The 11,364-nt window shown below is 47.0% G+C and overlaps 7 protein-coding genes across 7 annotated transcripts; 6 read left to right on the forward strand and 1 right to left on the reverse strand.

Annotated features, from left to right (window-relative positions):
- The first annotated feature begins 481 nt into the window (after positions 1 to 481).
- BDV27DRAFT_88968 (uncharacterized protein) lies at positions 482 to 1,092 on the forward strand. Its single transcript, XM_032077884.1, has one exon. It carries the CDS (start codon positions 644 to 646, stop codon positions 977 to 979), a length of 336 nt encoding a protein of 111 aa, XP_031920405.1. The 5' UTR covers positions 482 to 643; the 3' UTR covers positions 980 to 1,092.
- BDV27DRAFT_139532 (autophagy-related protein 8) lies at positions 482 to 1,906 on the forward strand. The gene is made up of 3 exons (XM_032069474.1): positions 482 to 1,087; positions 1,214 to 1,446; positions 1,500 to 1,906. The coding sequence occupies exons 1-3, from the start codon at positions 998 to 1,000 to the stop codon at positions 1,531 to 1,533; spliced, it is 357 nt and encodes a 118-aa protein (XP_031920404.1). The 5' UTR covers positions 482 to 997; the 3' UTR covers positions 1,534 to 1,906.
- Positions 1,907 to 1,930: 24 nt separating this feature from the next.
- BDV27DRAFT_88947 (putative mitochondrial GTP/GDP transporter Ggc1) lies at positions 1,931 to 3,735 on the forward strand. Its single transcript, XM_032077883.1, has 7 exons — positions 1,931 to 2,433; positions 2,489 to 2,526; positions 2,605 to 2,646; positions 2,707 to 2,820; positions 2,879 to 3,012; positions 3,075 to 3,252; positions 3,313 to 3,735. The coding sequence occupies exons 1-7, from the start codon at positions 2,352 to 2,354 to the stop codon at positions 3,646 to 3,648; spliced, it is 924 nt and encodes a 307-aa protein (XP_031920406.1). The 5' UTR covers positions 1,931 to 2,351; the 3' UTR covers positions 3,649 to 3,735.
- A 334-nt stretch (positions 3,736 to 4,069) lies between these two features.
- BDV27DRAFT_89001 (uncharacterized protein) lies at positions 4,070 to 4,786 on the forward strand. Its single transcript, XM_032077885.1, has 2 exons — positions 4,070 to 4,129; positions 4,243 to 4,786. Exons 1-2 carry the CDS (start codon positions 4,107 to 4,109, stop codon positions 4,418 to 4,420), a joined length of 201 nt encoding a protein of 66 aa, XP_031920407.1. The 5' UTR covers positions 4,070 to 4,106; the 3' UTR covers positions 4,421 to 4,786.
- A 74-nt stretch (positions 4,787 to 4,860) lies between these two features.
- hsp70 (molecular chaperone Hsp70) lies at positions 4,861 to 6,998 on the reverse strand (the record flags this gene model as incomplete). The annotated part of the gene is made up of 3 exons (XM_032073725.1): positions 4,861 to 4,996; positions 5,059 to 6,100; positions 6,251 to 6,998. The coding sequence occupies 3 exons, from the start codon at positions 6,996 to 6,998 to the stop codon at positions 4,861 to 4,863; spliced, it is 1,926 nt and encodes a 641-aa protein (XP_031920408.1).
- A 1,672-nt stretch (positions 6,999 to 8,670) lies between these two features.
- BDV27DRAFT_139539 (histone H2A.Z-specific chaperone CHZ1) lies at positions 8,671 to 9,754 on the forward strand. Its single transcript, XM_032069475.1, has 3 exons — positions 8,671 to 9,026; positions 9,092 to 9,098; positions 9,184 to 9,754. The coding sequence occupies exons 1-3, from the start codon at positions 8,862 to 8,864 to the stop codon at positions 9,375 to 9,377; spliced, it is 366 nt and encodes a 121-aa protein (XP_031920409.1). The 5' UTR covers positions 8,671 to 8,861; the 3' UTR covers positions 9,378 to 9,754.
- A 338-nt stretch (positions 9,755 to 10,092) lies between these two features.
- BDV27DRAFT_139540 (SNARE domain- containing protein) lies at positions 10,093 to 11,343 on the forward strand. The gene is made up of 4 exons (XM_032069476.1): positions 10,093 to 10,282; positions 10,344 to 10,541; positions 10,598 to 10,691; positions 10,754 to 11,343. The coding sequence occupies exons 1-4, from the start codon at positions 10,272 to 10,274 to the stop codon at positions 10,955 to 10,957; spliced, it is 507 nt and encodes a 168-aa protein (XP_031920410.1). The 5' UTR covers positions 10,093 to 10,271; the 3' UTR covers positions 10,958 to 11,343.
- Positions 11,344 to 11,364: the final 21 nt, after the last annotated feature.

An 11,364-nucleotide genomic window follows, 5' to 3' on the forward strand; every position in this document is an offset into this window, starting at 1 on the left:
ACTAACTGTATATGATGCAAAACGCCATATTGCAGATCGTACTGAGATGGAAAGATTGCAGGGCCTTAGGCAGATTGGGAAAACGGGGACTTTGGGACACAATAAACCACCACAACAGGCAGATACAGGGGACCTGCCTAGTACAGAAGCTAGCCAGGTGGATAAGGAAGGCCCTAAACTACCTTATTGGATAGATACTCAAGGCGATGTTGTATAGGAGCTTGAATAGCTTCAAATTTTGCGTTGAAGTGGGAATTTGCGTTGAGGTGAGGCAGACCAACACGCCGAATGGCGGGTGGGTCTGCTGACCTAAGAGACGGCTATCGGGTTCGGGGAACCATTGATGTATGTGGTGTTGTGGCTGTCACATTGCAAATGATACCAGGTAGAGTGAGATTTACCATGGAATTGGGTCTATACATAATCTCGAGATTTGACCATGATTGTAATACCGACTACAAATTCCAGGAACAGAGCCTATCAAGAGCCCTCTATGGAGACTGCGCGTACCAGTACGTAGTCTAGCCGCTGATCAGGTGGAGGCGGGCACCTACCCACAGCTACAAGCTATCTTTGTACAGTGTACATAGTAGGGCATCATCGGGACACCCAGGTTCCCCACGTGAAAATATGACGTGTGTTCATGAGCTACCCGACTTGGCCTTTATATGAAAATGACAAAATCAAATCAAAGCAAGCCCAGCTAATGGATGATTTGGGGCACCTGACCGTGACTCACGTGTGGGGCTGCTCACCGCCTCCACCCCGTGATCCGCCCTTGCTGACGACCTTATCAGCCGTGGAACTACCCATGACGCGGGGCTTTGCTCTCCCCTTTTGTCATCATCCACCTTCTTTCTACTTGCTCAACTATTACACCAACCATCTCATTTGCATCTTTGTGCAACTCATACCATCTACGTCTATCTCGTTGACGTACCTAGTACCCATAATAAACCGACCTAGCTGTATCCATTAACCGATTTGATTCATCAATATGCGCTCCAAGTTCAAGGACGAGCACCCCTTTGAGAAGCGCAAGGCAGAAGCCGAGCGTATCCGTCAGAAATACGCTGATCGCATTCCAGTACGTACAACTCCATCTGAATCCGTACTTTGTGCCTGATTCTTTGTCTCTGAGCTGCTCTTCTTCGGAGAAGCAAAGTATCTACTCACCGCTTGTTTAGAATGCTAACTCGAGTTTCACTTGTAGGTAATTTGTGAGAAAGTCGAGAAGTCGGACATCGCCACCATTGATAAGAAAAAGTATCTTGTTCCTGCAGACCTTACCGTCGGGCAGTTCGTCTATGTTATCCGCAAGCGCATCAAACTGTCTCCTGAGAAGGCTATCTTCATCTTCGTCGACGAGGTGCTACCACCAACAGCTGCACTTATGAGTAGTATCTACGAAGAACACAAGGATGAAGATGGCTTTCTGTACATCACGTATGCTTTATTCTTCAAGGGCGGTTTTCGGCACATACTGATATACTCTCTAGATATTCCGGGGAAAACACCTTCGGCGATCTTTAAGCTCTGGTCAGCCGTTCTCTTAAGCTTTGTAACTGTTCCACCGTCAGTATGTGTTTTGTTTTGAGGCCGGATGTGTGACCAGCCGCTCCGGTATGAGGCAAACGAGCTGGTTAGACCTTGTGGCGATTCTTCATGTGTGCAGGCGTTAGTATCAGGTGTTCCGTATTCCCTTTATGACCTCTTGGCAAAGACTTATCACTTTATGGTTTAAATGCAAAACTACTTTTGATGTGATTATCTGGTGATACGTACTGACAGGTAGTGATACTCTCATCTTTATGTCAGGCTGCGTTACGTAGCACGCTTCTTTTGCATGCTGATGTGGCTAGTGAATTGAAGATAAGTAGTGAAAGATTCCTCGCGACATGATCACGAATATTATGAATCGGTAGAGCATACTACATGGAACGTATCCGTTACATAACATAGTTTAGACAAGAGATTACTAACCCGTCTCTCCGATATGAATGCCGATAGCCCAGTCCTATTTGGGACTAGTGTTTAGTTCGACGCCGGGAGGCCTCGAGGAAAGTCCGACTCGGCGCAAAACAGGCGATGACTGACCGGGACTCTGCATCTTCTCTTCACGTCCTTGGAGTTCTTTTGCTTTTGCCCCTTTTTAAATTCTTCTCTCCTTTTCGTTTGCTTGCACTGCTTTGGTTCTGCTATCTTAAGCGCACGCCTTGTCGCTTGCCTTTGATCTGATCGCTTTGTCACGGCCTTTTCACTCGAAAAAGATCTATTGAAGAAAAATTCAACTATCGACGACTTTGTCCACTTCTCGTCAGTACAACTTGTCAGGAAGGAAAGATAAAGAAATGTCTCCCGCCATTGCTCAGGCCGGCTCTGCCTCCAAGGATGTCAAGAGGGAATCCGCGACTGCTCGACTTCTGGGTTCCGGTAAGTGTTATGTCCTTGGCTCATGAACTGTTCGGCTGCTAAGATAACACACCAGGAACCGCTGGAATCGCGGAGCTGCTGGTTTTCCATCCGGTATGGTCAACCCATTACATGATTTACCTCTTCTAAAAGGTCTCTGGTGTTTCGAATTGACGCTGATGCTATTCAAAGGTCGATACAACTGCAAAGCGATTGATGAGCAATCAGACCCGGGTAAATACCACCGTTTTCCATATTACTTATCGCATGTTTATTGACTGTATTTGGGATTAGATCACGTCAATGGATGGTATGAAACAGGTCGTTTTCAAAGAGTATGCAAACGCCTCCCTTGGGCGCAAGTTCACCTCGCTTTTCCCTGGTCTTGGTTACGCCGCTGGCTACAAGGTATGTAAAACAGATTAAACGCGGGCACGTGTCACAATCGGTTAATTGGTATCGGCAGGTTCTGCAACGAATCTACAAATATGGTGGCCAGCCATTCGCAAGGGATTACCTGGCGAAACATCATGGTGCCGACTTCGATAATACTTTTGGAAAAGGGACTGGTAAGGCCATCATGCATGCTACCGCCGGAAGGTTTGTTGTTCCCTCACTAGGAGAAACTCAGACGTGTAGACAGTTGCTAATATTTCAATTAGTTTGATCGGTATCGGTGAAATCGTCCTTCTTCCTTTGGATGTCCTGAAGATTAAGCGTCAGACGAATCCCGAGGCCTTCCGTGGTCGCGGTCTTTTCAAGATTATCTCCGATGAAGGAATGGGACTTTACCGCGGCGCTGGCTGGACTGCTGCTCGCAATGCACCTGGGTCTTTCGCGGTATGCTTATGATCATTGACAACCTTGTCGATTATGCTTAGATGCTAATCTGTAATAAAGCTGTTTGGTGGTTCCGCCTTCGCCAAGGAATACATCTATAACTTGCAGGATTATAATTCGGCTTCCTGGGCGCAGAATTTTGTGGCATCTGTCTGTGGTGCCAGTGCCTCTCTGATCGTGTCGGCTCCTCTGGATGTGATCAAGACTCGTATCCAGAACCGCAATTTCGAGAACCCAGAGTCTGGCTTCCGCATTGTGTCGAACATGGTGAGAAACGAGGGCCTGACCAGTTTCTTCAAGGGTCTCACACCTAAGCTGCTCATGACCGGGCCCAAGCTTGTTTTCAGCTTCTGGCTGGCTCAGACGTTGATTCCCGCGTTTGGCCAGGTCGTATAAACGAGAAGAGCACGGATTGATATTAATAGCAGGCTTTAGATATTTGGCTTTTTCTTTTTCTTTTTTCTACCCCTTCGTGCGGCTATTGGTACCATGATAGAACATGCTGTCAGGCCCTTTGTATTTTGATAGATGCTTTTATTTAGCATGATCGAGTTATGGGTAAGATCTTGATCACAAAAGTGAACTCCGCTTAATTATTACATCGCCATATCTGATAGCTAAAGGAGATAAATATAAGCGGTATTTGGGATTCTGAGCGCACAGGGTCACGTAAAGCGTTTTTTCAGATTTGTTTATACTTTGGGAAAAGGCCACACGCCCTTAGGACATCAAACGAGTATCACGTGATCGATAACCCCTACTTCATTGTATCTTTCGCAACTGGAAACCTCCCGTCCAGTTGTCTTATCTCAACAAACTGGACATACCCTGCTTAGCGGGAGACAACAGCAGATATGCCAATCTACCTAATTTCCAAGTACGTCGCAAATCCATCGTCTCAATCCAAACACTATTCATACTGCATGAACCGACGTAGCTCGTTTTGAATATCGGCGAAGACTAATACTGTTAACTTGGGCGAATACACAGAGTTGGTGACCCCTTTTTCGCCTTCACAATAGGAGTTTCTGCTGCCTTCCTCAGAATCTGTCGGGACCAGCGCGAGAAATTCCCTGAAAAGGCCCAGGAAATCGGATACGGCGAGGTTTTGCAGATGGGAGGAAGAAGGCTACGCAGATGGTGGATGGGAGATTTTGAGGGACTATGACCGATGAATAGATGGCGATATTTACGGAGTCCTATTGGAAGAAGTTGTAAGACTCCACGCGCGAAAGAATAAATGAGTATATAATATACCATTTCTCTTGTCGTCATTAGTACCTCCTGGAATCCTTATAGTATCGTTAAAAGATGATTATGCTCAAGGTCTTCGAAAAAAGCAAGTTTGCATTACTGCATTCTACGATACATGAACCAATTTTTATGAAGAATTGAACGTTCGTAAGGAAACTTTTCCCTCCCAAGTTCTGCAAATCATCATGCGTCGAAATGAAACTCAGATCTATGCAGCCATGCACAAAAAGAAAATCCCATAAATTCGTTAAAAAGGAAACAAGCACAGAGTATTAAGGAACAAAACCATTAAAAGCCGATCGCCCATCCGCAAACAGCAAAAATGTAAAAGAAAAACATTGTCGGCCAAGCGACTTAGTCAAGCTCCTCGGGCTTCTCCTCAACCTCGTCAGCGGTACGAGTGGAGCCACCGGGGGCACCACCGGGGGCACCGCCAGGAGCAGCGCCAGCAGCACCGCCATAAGCAGCGGAGATGATAGGGTTAGCAACACTAGAGCACAGTTAGCATCATATCAGTCATGTAGGGATATCAAGGGGCTTCATATCACATACCCTTCGAGCTCCTTCTGCTGAGATTCGTACTCCTCCTTGGTGGCGGTCTGGTTGTTGTCAAGCCAACTGATGATCTCATCGACCTTGCTGGTGACCGTCTCCTTGTCGGTATCAGAGATGGTGAGCTTGCCCTCATTGATAGTGTTCTTGAGGGAGTAGGCATAAGATTCAAGGCCGTTCTTGGCCTGGATACGGGAAGCCTCAGCCTCATCCTCGGCCTTGAACTTCTCGGCATCGGCAAGCATACGCTCAATCTCCTCCTTGGAGAGACGACCCTTATCGTTGGTGATAGTGATCTTGTTAGTCTTTCCAGTGCCCTTCTCGACAGCAGAAACGTTCATGATACCGTTTGCATCGACGTCGAAGGTAACCTCGATCTGAGGAACACCACGGGGAGCAGGGGGGATGCCAGTGAGCTCGAACTTTCCGAGAAGGTTGTTGTCCTTGGTACGAGCACGTTCACCCTCGTAAACCTGAATCAACACACCAGGCTGGTTGTCAGAGTAGGTAGAGAAAGTCTCCGACTTCTTAGTGGGAATTGTGGTGTTGCGCTTGATGAGGGCGGTCATGACACCACCAGCGGTCTCGATACCGAGGGACAGAGGGGCAACGTCGAGCAGCAGGATCTCGTTGGTGGACTTGGAGGAGCTATCACCAGACAGGATGGCAGCCTGGACGGCAGCACCGTAGGCAACAGCCTCATCAGGGTTGATAGACTTGTTGGGCTCCTTGTTGAAGAAGTCGGAGACAAGGCGCTGGATCTTGGGGATACGGGTAGAACCACCGACCAGGACAATCTCGTGCACAGAGGACTTGTCGATCTTGGCATCACGGAGGACACGTTCAACGGGCTCCATAGTACCGCGGAAGAGGTCCTGGCAGAGTTCCTCAAAACGGGCACGGGTGATCGAGGTATAGAAATCAATACCCTCAAAGAGAGAGTCGATTTCAATAGATGTCTGGGCAGCAGAAGAAAGTGTACGCTTAGCACGCTCACAGGCAGTACGGAGACGACGGAGGGCACGCGCATTGGTAGTGAGATCTGGCGTATTCAAGTTAGTATTCAGTTTTCTTCATGCTGCAAATTGGTCTTTTATTTTTGGTTCATTTTTCTTTTGTGTGTGGGTGTGTGTTTTGGTTTTGGGGGAGGGGGGGGGGGGGGGTTGGTTTGCGGATTTGGGAAAAGACTAACCTTTCTTGTTCTTGCGTTTGAAGTCGTTAACGAAGTGGTTGACGAGACGGTTGTCGAAGTCCTCACCACCAAGGTGAGTATCGCCAGCAGTAGCCTTGACCTCGAAGATACCTTCTTCAATGGTCAGGAGAGAAACATCGAAGGTACCACCACCCAAATCGAAGATCAAGACGTTGCGCTCGCCCTCAGCCTTCTTGTCAAGACCGTAGGCGATGGCAGCGGCAGTAGGCTCGTTGATGATACGGAGGACGTTCAGACCGGCGATGAGACCAGCATCCTTGGTGGCCTGACGCTGAGAGTCGTTGAAGTAGGCGGGGACAGTGATAACGGCGTTGTTGACAGTACCACCAAGGTAGGCCTCAGCGGTCTCACGCATCTTGGTCAGGACCATAGAGGAGACTTCCTCGGGAGTGAATTGCTTCTCCTCACCCTTGAACTCGACCTGGATGATGGGCTTGCCACCCTTGTCGACGATCTTGAAGGGCCAGTGCTTCATATCAGACTGGACCTCAGCATCGGCATAACGACGACCAATCAAACGCTTAGCATCGAAGACAGTGTTGTGAGGGTTCATTGCGACCTGGTTCTTGGCGGCATCACCGATGAGACGCTCGGTATCGGTGAAAGCCACAAAGGAAGGGGTGGTACGGTTACCCTGGTCGTTGGCAATGATTTCAATGCGATCATCACGGAACACACCTACACAAGAGTAGGTGGTACCCAAATCGATACCGACAGCGGGGGCCATTGTGAGAATACTAGGAGGGGTAGTTCGTTAAAAGAAAGGTGATAAGTGAGGAAAGAAATTCGTTAACAGAGGGGGAATCAAATAGTGTTCACGTAATGTACAGAGTAGTCTCTTGTCTATAGAGGATGAGACCTAAGTCAATGAGAAAAAAAAAATTTAATGTGTGAGAGAGGGGAAGGCAGAGATTGTGCGAGCACTACAGTTGATATAGTGGTGGGCGGTGAGTTTCTGCTCCAGCGAAACTTCTAGCAAGTCATAGCTTCCACGGGCATCCATGGGCTTCGATGGTCTTCGCCCACACGGGTCGGGCGAGGATTTTGATCGGATCTTCCCTTCCAGAATTCGCCAGTGGGGTTCTGGCCATTTCCATTGCCTTGGAGCGAATTTACTCCTATCTTCGCCATTATTCTAGTTGCATCTACTTGTAGCCTTAGGGGAGATTGGGTGGTGAACTGATTATTATTTTTTTGATTGTGAGAGGCTCTAAATGAATTAATTAATATAATTATTATTATTGTTGTTCTTGTGATTAGATTTTTCTCTCTTCCTTTTGGCGGGGATAGTGGATGACGTAATAGCTGAACACTGGTTGTACATTTCTTTCCTTTCCTTTCCCTTGCCTTTCTACTACATAAAGGGTATAATTTATTCATTTTACCTTCTTGCTTTATCTATCGCTCTCATTGTCTTTTATTCTTCTCTCTTTTATGGATCACAATATATTCAGATCTCTAGTCCATTCTTCTAAAACCCTATGCGTTCAATACGGCATCTGTTATTCCATACTCCTTCCGTCATCATGACCGGTTAAATTCCTTAGGGTTCCATGGATCAAGTATTCCGTAGAGTGACGAATAACGTTCACTTGTTCCTATCGACACCATGTGCGGAATATTCCCACTGCAATACATCATCTTCTCTCGATAGTGTTCGGAAGGTTTCGCATGAAGTCATCGCTGATTGCAACCATGAAGGGGCTAACTACTGAGTGATGCTGTGACAGGTCTGGATCCCTGCCAGAGATCACTACCTCCATATAGAGTACTCGGTAGCATACATGTAGACTTATAACGGACCCTGCCTCCTGCAGGTGATGTGCTACCCATATATTCAAGTACAGTAAATCCTATCTCAGCATTGCGACGAGTTGGCTCGTTCTGTGGCTCATAGGTACATTCAAATTCCTTTATGAGCCGCTATACCTAATTTAGAACAATAGAGCTCCAACGGACTTGGTAAGTGAGAGAATCGCTGAGCTCAAAGTAATCCACCTACCCGATGTGTTCCAATGGATGGATGATATCTATAGGTCGTGGCCCTCATTTGCGTTTCCCAGTGTGAAATATCCCAATCCTGTTTCAATAGGAGGAACCAGGCAAGCGGTGGCCTGAACGCCTACTTGCTCGGGCTATCCTAAAACCAATATGTGGCTGAATCTTGGACAGTGTTGTCATACCTTCTTTGTTCTGGTTCAACTCCGAATACCCGGTAATCTCAGATTGACTCTGGTATAGCTTGCATCTCTCTCCCTTCTAGTTTGACGGGGAACCGTACGAATTCAGTAGCATGTTTGTTATGACATGCCCAAAAGGGAAAAGGTCGTCACGGGAGCAGCACCGCTGATCCCCAAGCCTCGTAGCCAATCAGCGAACACTAACTCCGGGGAAGGCTCCCTTGCAACTTGAGAGCGTTGTTGTGTTCTTCTCGTACAAACAGTTGCTGCAACTATTTAAACTCCCCTTGTTCTATCCCCTGCCCTAACACTCATATTCTTCCTACGAGGTTACATTATATCTGCTCCACAAATCATCTCCATATCCTCATCATCCTCTGTGAACAAGCACCTCAATTTTACTATCCAACATGGACAATAACAATCTAGCCACCACCCTGAGCAATGATCCTGCCATTAACGCACCTGATACCGCGACATTGGGCAGCGGCAAGGGCAAGGCTACGCAGGATTCTGATGCGATGGATATGAGCATAGGCGAAAATGAAAGCGATGAGAGTGAAAATGACGAAAGTGTAAGTTTACGAAACCCCCGACACCCAAATTAAGAAATTCAAGCTGACTGTTTCCCCTTTCCTAGATGGAAGGTAAACATTGAAATCTCCCTCGGGGCTTAGTCCGCTTTACCTGCGTTAGCTTTCAAACATATGTTGACACTGTTCTCCCCTGCAGAAGAAGATGAGGATGACAAAGATGACCTCCCGCCAATCTCTGAAAAGAACATCATTAGTGGCGGGCGAAGGACACGTGGAAAGGTCATCGATTTCACGGCCGCCGAGAAAAAGCTCAACGATGATGAGGGTGAGGATGATGAAGATGATGAAGACTTTGAACCTGGAAACAACGACGACAATATGCGAGACTAAATCAGATTGCTTTACGGCTCATACAATCTCCTTAGAAACAGGGCAAGCCATCGACGCTGGTTTATTGGGGTATTGATTGGTTTCTTCGGCAGGATTTGGTTGCAGGCTTCAGCTGTACAGGAACGACCACAGAGAGCAACTGTAAAAGGCATAGCCTTCTGATCCGCATGGCCAATGTACTCCTAGACAGCTCATGCCGGTATAATAGCCTCTCATACAGGATAGGTCAGTTTCGACAAGACGCAACATAATATTGTGTTCTGCTGGAGTCAGCAAAGGCCGTGGTATAAAAGGGTATACAACTATCCCCGAGCTCAAGTCTGCAGCAAATAACATAAATCAATTAATGCTTAGGGCAGGCCACATGGCCCGCTGACTATAGAGAAGCGGCTGTAGATTATTATATCGTTGTATGGCATTAATTGTCTCTGATTTACTGTAGGATATACTGGAAAGACCAAGGGAATGATGAACGGGCCTACTCTTCACCTACATAGTAAGTTAGTCACTCAGTCACACTTTTCAACCATATCACCACTAGTTAGTAGTGCCAGCGATACTACAATAGATGTTATGTTTGAACTCGGTAGCCTGTAAAGTGGCTAGAAAGCACTTTTCCCGAATAGGAAGACTATTCCGTTTATGGTAACCCGCCGTCACCCCCAGGTCCAAGAAGCAGTGCGGACTTCATGGAGTATTTGTCTATGATTGCCGCAACCAAACCGCAGAAGCCTTCAACCACGGGATCGGGTTTATTAGGTCTCAACAACATAAGTTTGGGTGTAGTCTCTACGCTATGCTGGCCAACTAGAATCTGGGAAATACCCAATTCATGGTACCAACCTCCTAGAATATCTTGCCACAGGGTTGGGCTTGTCTACCTCGCTTTTTGTTATGGCTTCACGGTAAGTTGATCGCGATCCCCCTCATTTCCCTTGGCTAACTATTTGATGGCATAATTTTTAGATTCCCACGCTCCAGCCTTCACCAGCGTGATCCTCGCGCATCGGCTTCCCTCTTTGATTCATATGGCGGCGACTCAAGACCTGTCAGTAGGTCGCCGGGCCGAGTGGGTGGTTATGGTTATGGAGGATATCCCAGCAATGGGGCTGTTAATGGAGCCTCTGTCGGAAATGGATACAGGGATGCAACGCCAAATGCGAAGTAGGCTTCAACGAATAACTTTGGTCATAGTGGAATACATACTAATGCCGAAACAGGGGCCACTACTCCGATGCAGTTCTATCTCATTTAGAGTCGCAGAATGATGCCGAGGTAGAGGGTATCAGCGCAAAAGTCAAGATGCTGAAAGATGTAGTCTTCCTACCCCCTCATCCGATTGATTACGTACATTTAGGTGCTAATATCGAGTCTAGCTTACGCTCGCTATTGGCGAGGAGATTCGGGATACTTCGACAATTACAGAACTCAATGATACATTTGACAACACTCGCCTTCGCATACGAGGAAACATGAGTCGCATGTTGCGGATGGCGGAACGGACAGGTGTCGGCTGGCGTGTATGGCTGGCTTTCTTCCTGGCTGTTTTCCTGCTCTTTGCTTATGTGTGGCTGACTTGAACGGTCCGGTTATGACCCTCCACGAAGGCTCATGGATGTTCAACTTACCTTGTCTCGCACTATGGCGACAGACGCACCAGTACTCTTACTCTATTCTTATTTTTCGAACTACGCTCCTCGCCTCCCTAGCAAGAGACACGAACCCATCCGAATCGAATAACTTGCTAATGAAATCTATGCTAATATCTCTGATGATTGACAAACGAGCAAGTCTTCTGGACTGTGTGCCCACCCTGCTAGTCCCCCGCTCCTCCCTTTTTTTACTTCCTTTTTTGTTGATTTCCTCAGTTCTTTCCATTATGGCCTACAAGGATGGATGGTGCTCGATGATGCTGTGACTGTCAAACCTTGATCTCAATCTTGCATTTCTCTTTTCTTTTCTTTTATTTTCTTTTTTTTTTTTTCTT

Source organism: Aspergillus caelatus, assembly GCF_009193585.1.
Source record: "Aspergillus caelatus strain CBS 763.97 unplaced genomic scaffold BDV27scaffold_484, whole genome shotgun sequence".
Classification (NCBI taxonomy): domain Eukaryota; kingdom Fungi; phylum Ascomycota; class Eurotiomycetes; order Eurotiales; family Aspergillaceae; genus Aspergillus; species Aspergillus caelatus.

Coding starts and splice junctions, on each gene's coding strand:
- BDV27DRAFT_88968 (XM_032077884.1), top strand. CDS start 644: ATGAGCTACCCGACTTGGCCTTTATATGAAAATGACAAAATCAAATCA.
- BDV27DRAFT_139532 (XM_032069474.1), top strand. CDS start 998: ATGCGCTCCAAGTTCAAGGACGAGCACCCCTTTGAGAAGCGCAAGGCA. Junction 1,088..1,213: donor AATACGCTGATCGCATTCCA/GTACGTACAACT, acceptor TTTCACTTGTAG/GTAATTTGTGAGAAAGTCGA. Junction 1,447..1,499: donor GATGGCTTTCTGTACATCAC/GTATGCTTTATT, acceptor TATACTCTCTAG/ATATTCCGGGGAAAACACCT.
- BDV27DRAFT_88947 (XM_032077883.1), top strand. CDS start 2,352: ATGTCTCCCGCCATTGCTCAGGCCGGCTCTGCCTCCAAGGATGTCAAG. Junction 2,434..2,488: donor TGCTCGACTTCTGGGTTCCG/GTAAGTGTTATG, acceptor ATAACACACCAG/GAACCGCTGGAATCGCGGAG. Junction 2,821..2,878: donor GTTACGCCGCTGGCTACAAG/GTATGTAAAACA, acceptor TGGTATCGGCAG/GTTCTGCAACGAATCTACAA.
- BDV27DRAFT_89001 (XM_032077885.1), top strand. CDS start 4,107: ATGCCAATCTACCTAATTTCCAA. Junction 4,130..4,242: donor CCAATCTACCTAATTTCCAA/GTACGTCGCAAA, acceptor GCGAATACACAG/AGTTGGTGACCCCTTTTTCG.
- BDV27DRAFT_139539 (XM_032069475.1), top strand. CDS start 8,862: ATGGACAATAACAATCTAGCCACCACCCTGAGCAATGATCCTGCCATT.
- BDV27DRAFT_139540 (XM_032069476.1), top strand. Junction 10,542..10,597: donor GATGCAACGCCAAATGCGAA/GTAGGCTTCAAC, acceptor ATGCCGAAACAG/GGGCCACTACTCCGATGCAG. Junction 10,692..10,753: donor AAGTCAAGATGCTGAAAGAT/GTAGTCTTCCTA, acceptor TATCGAGTCTAG/CTTACGCTCGCTATTGGCGA.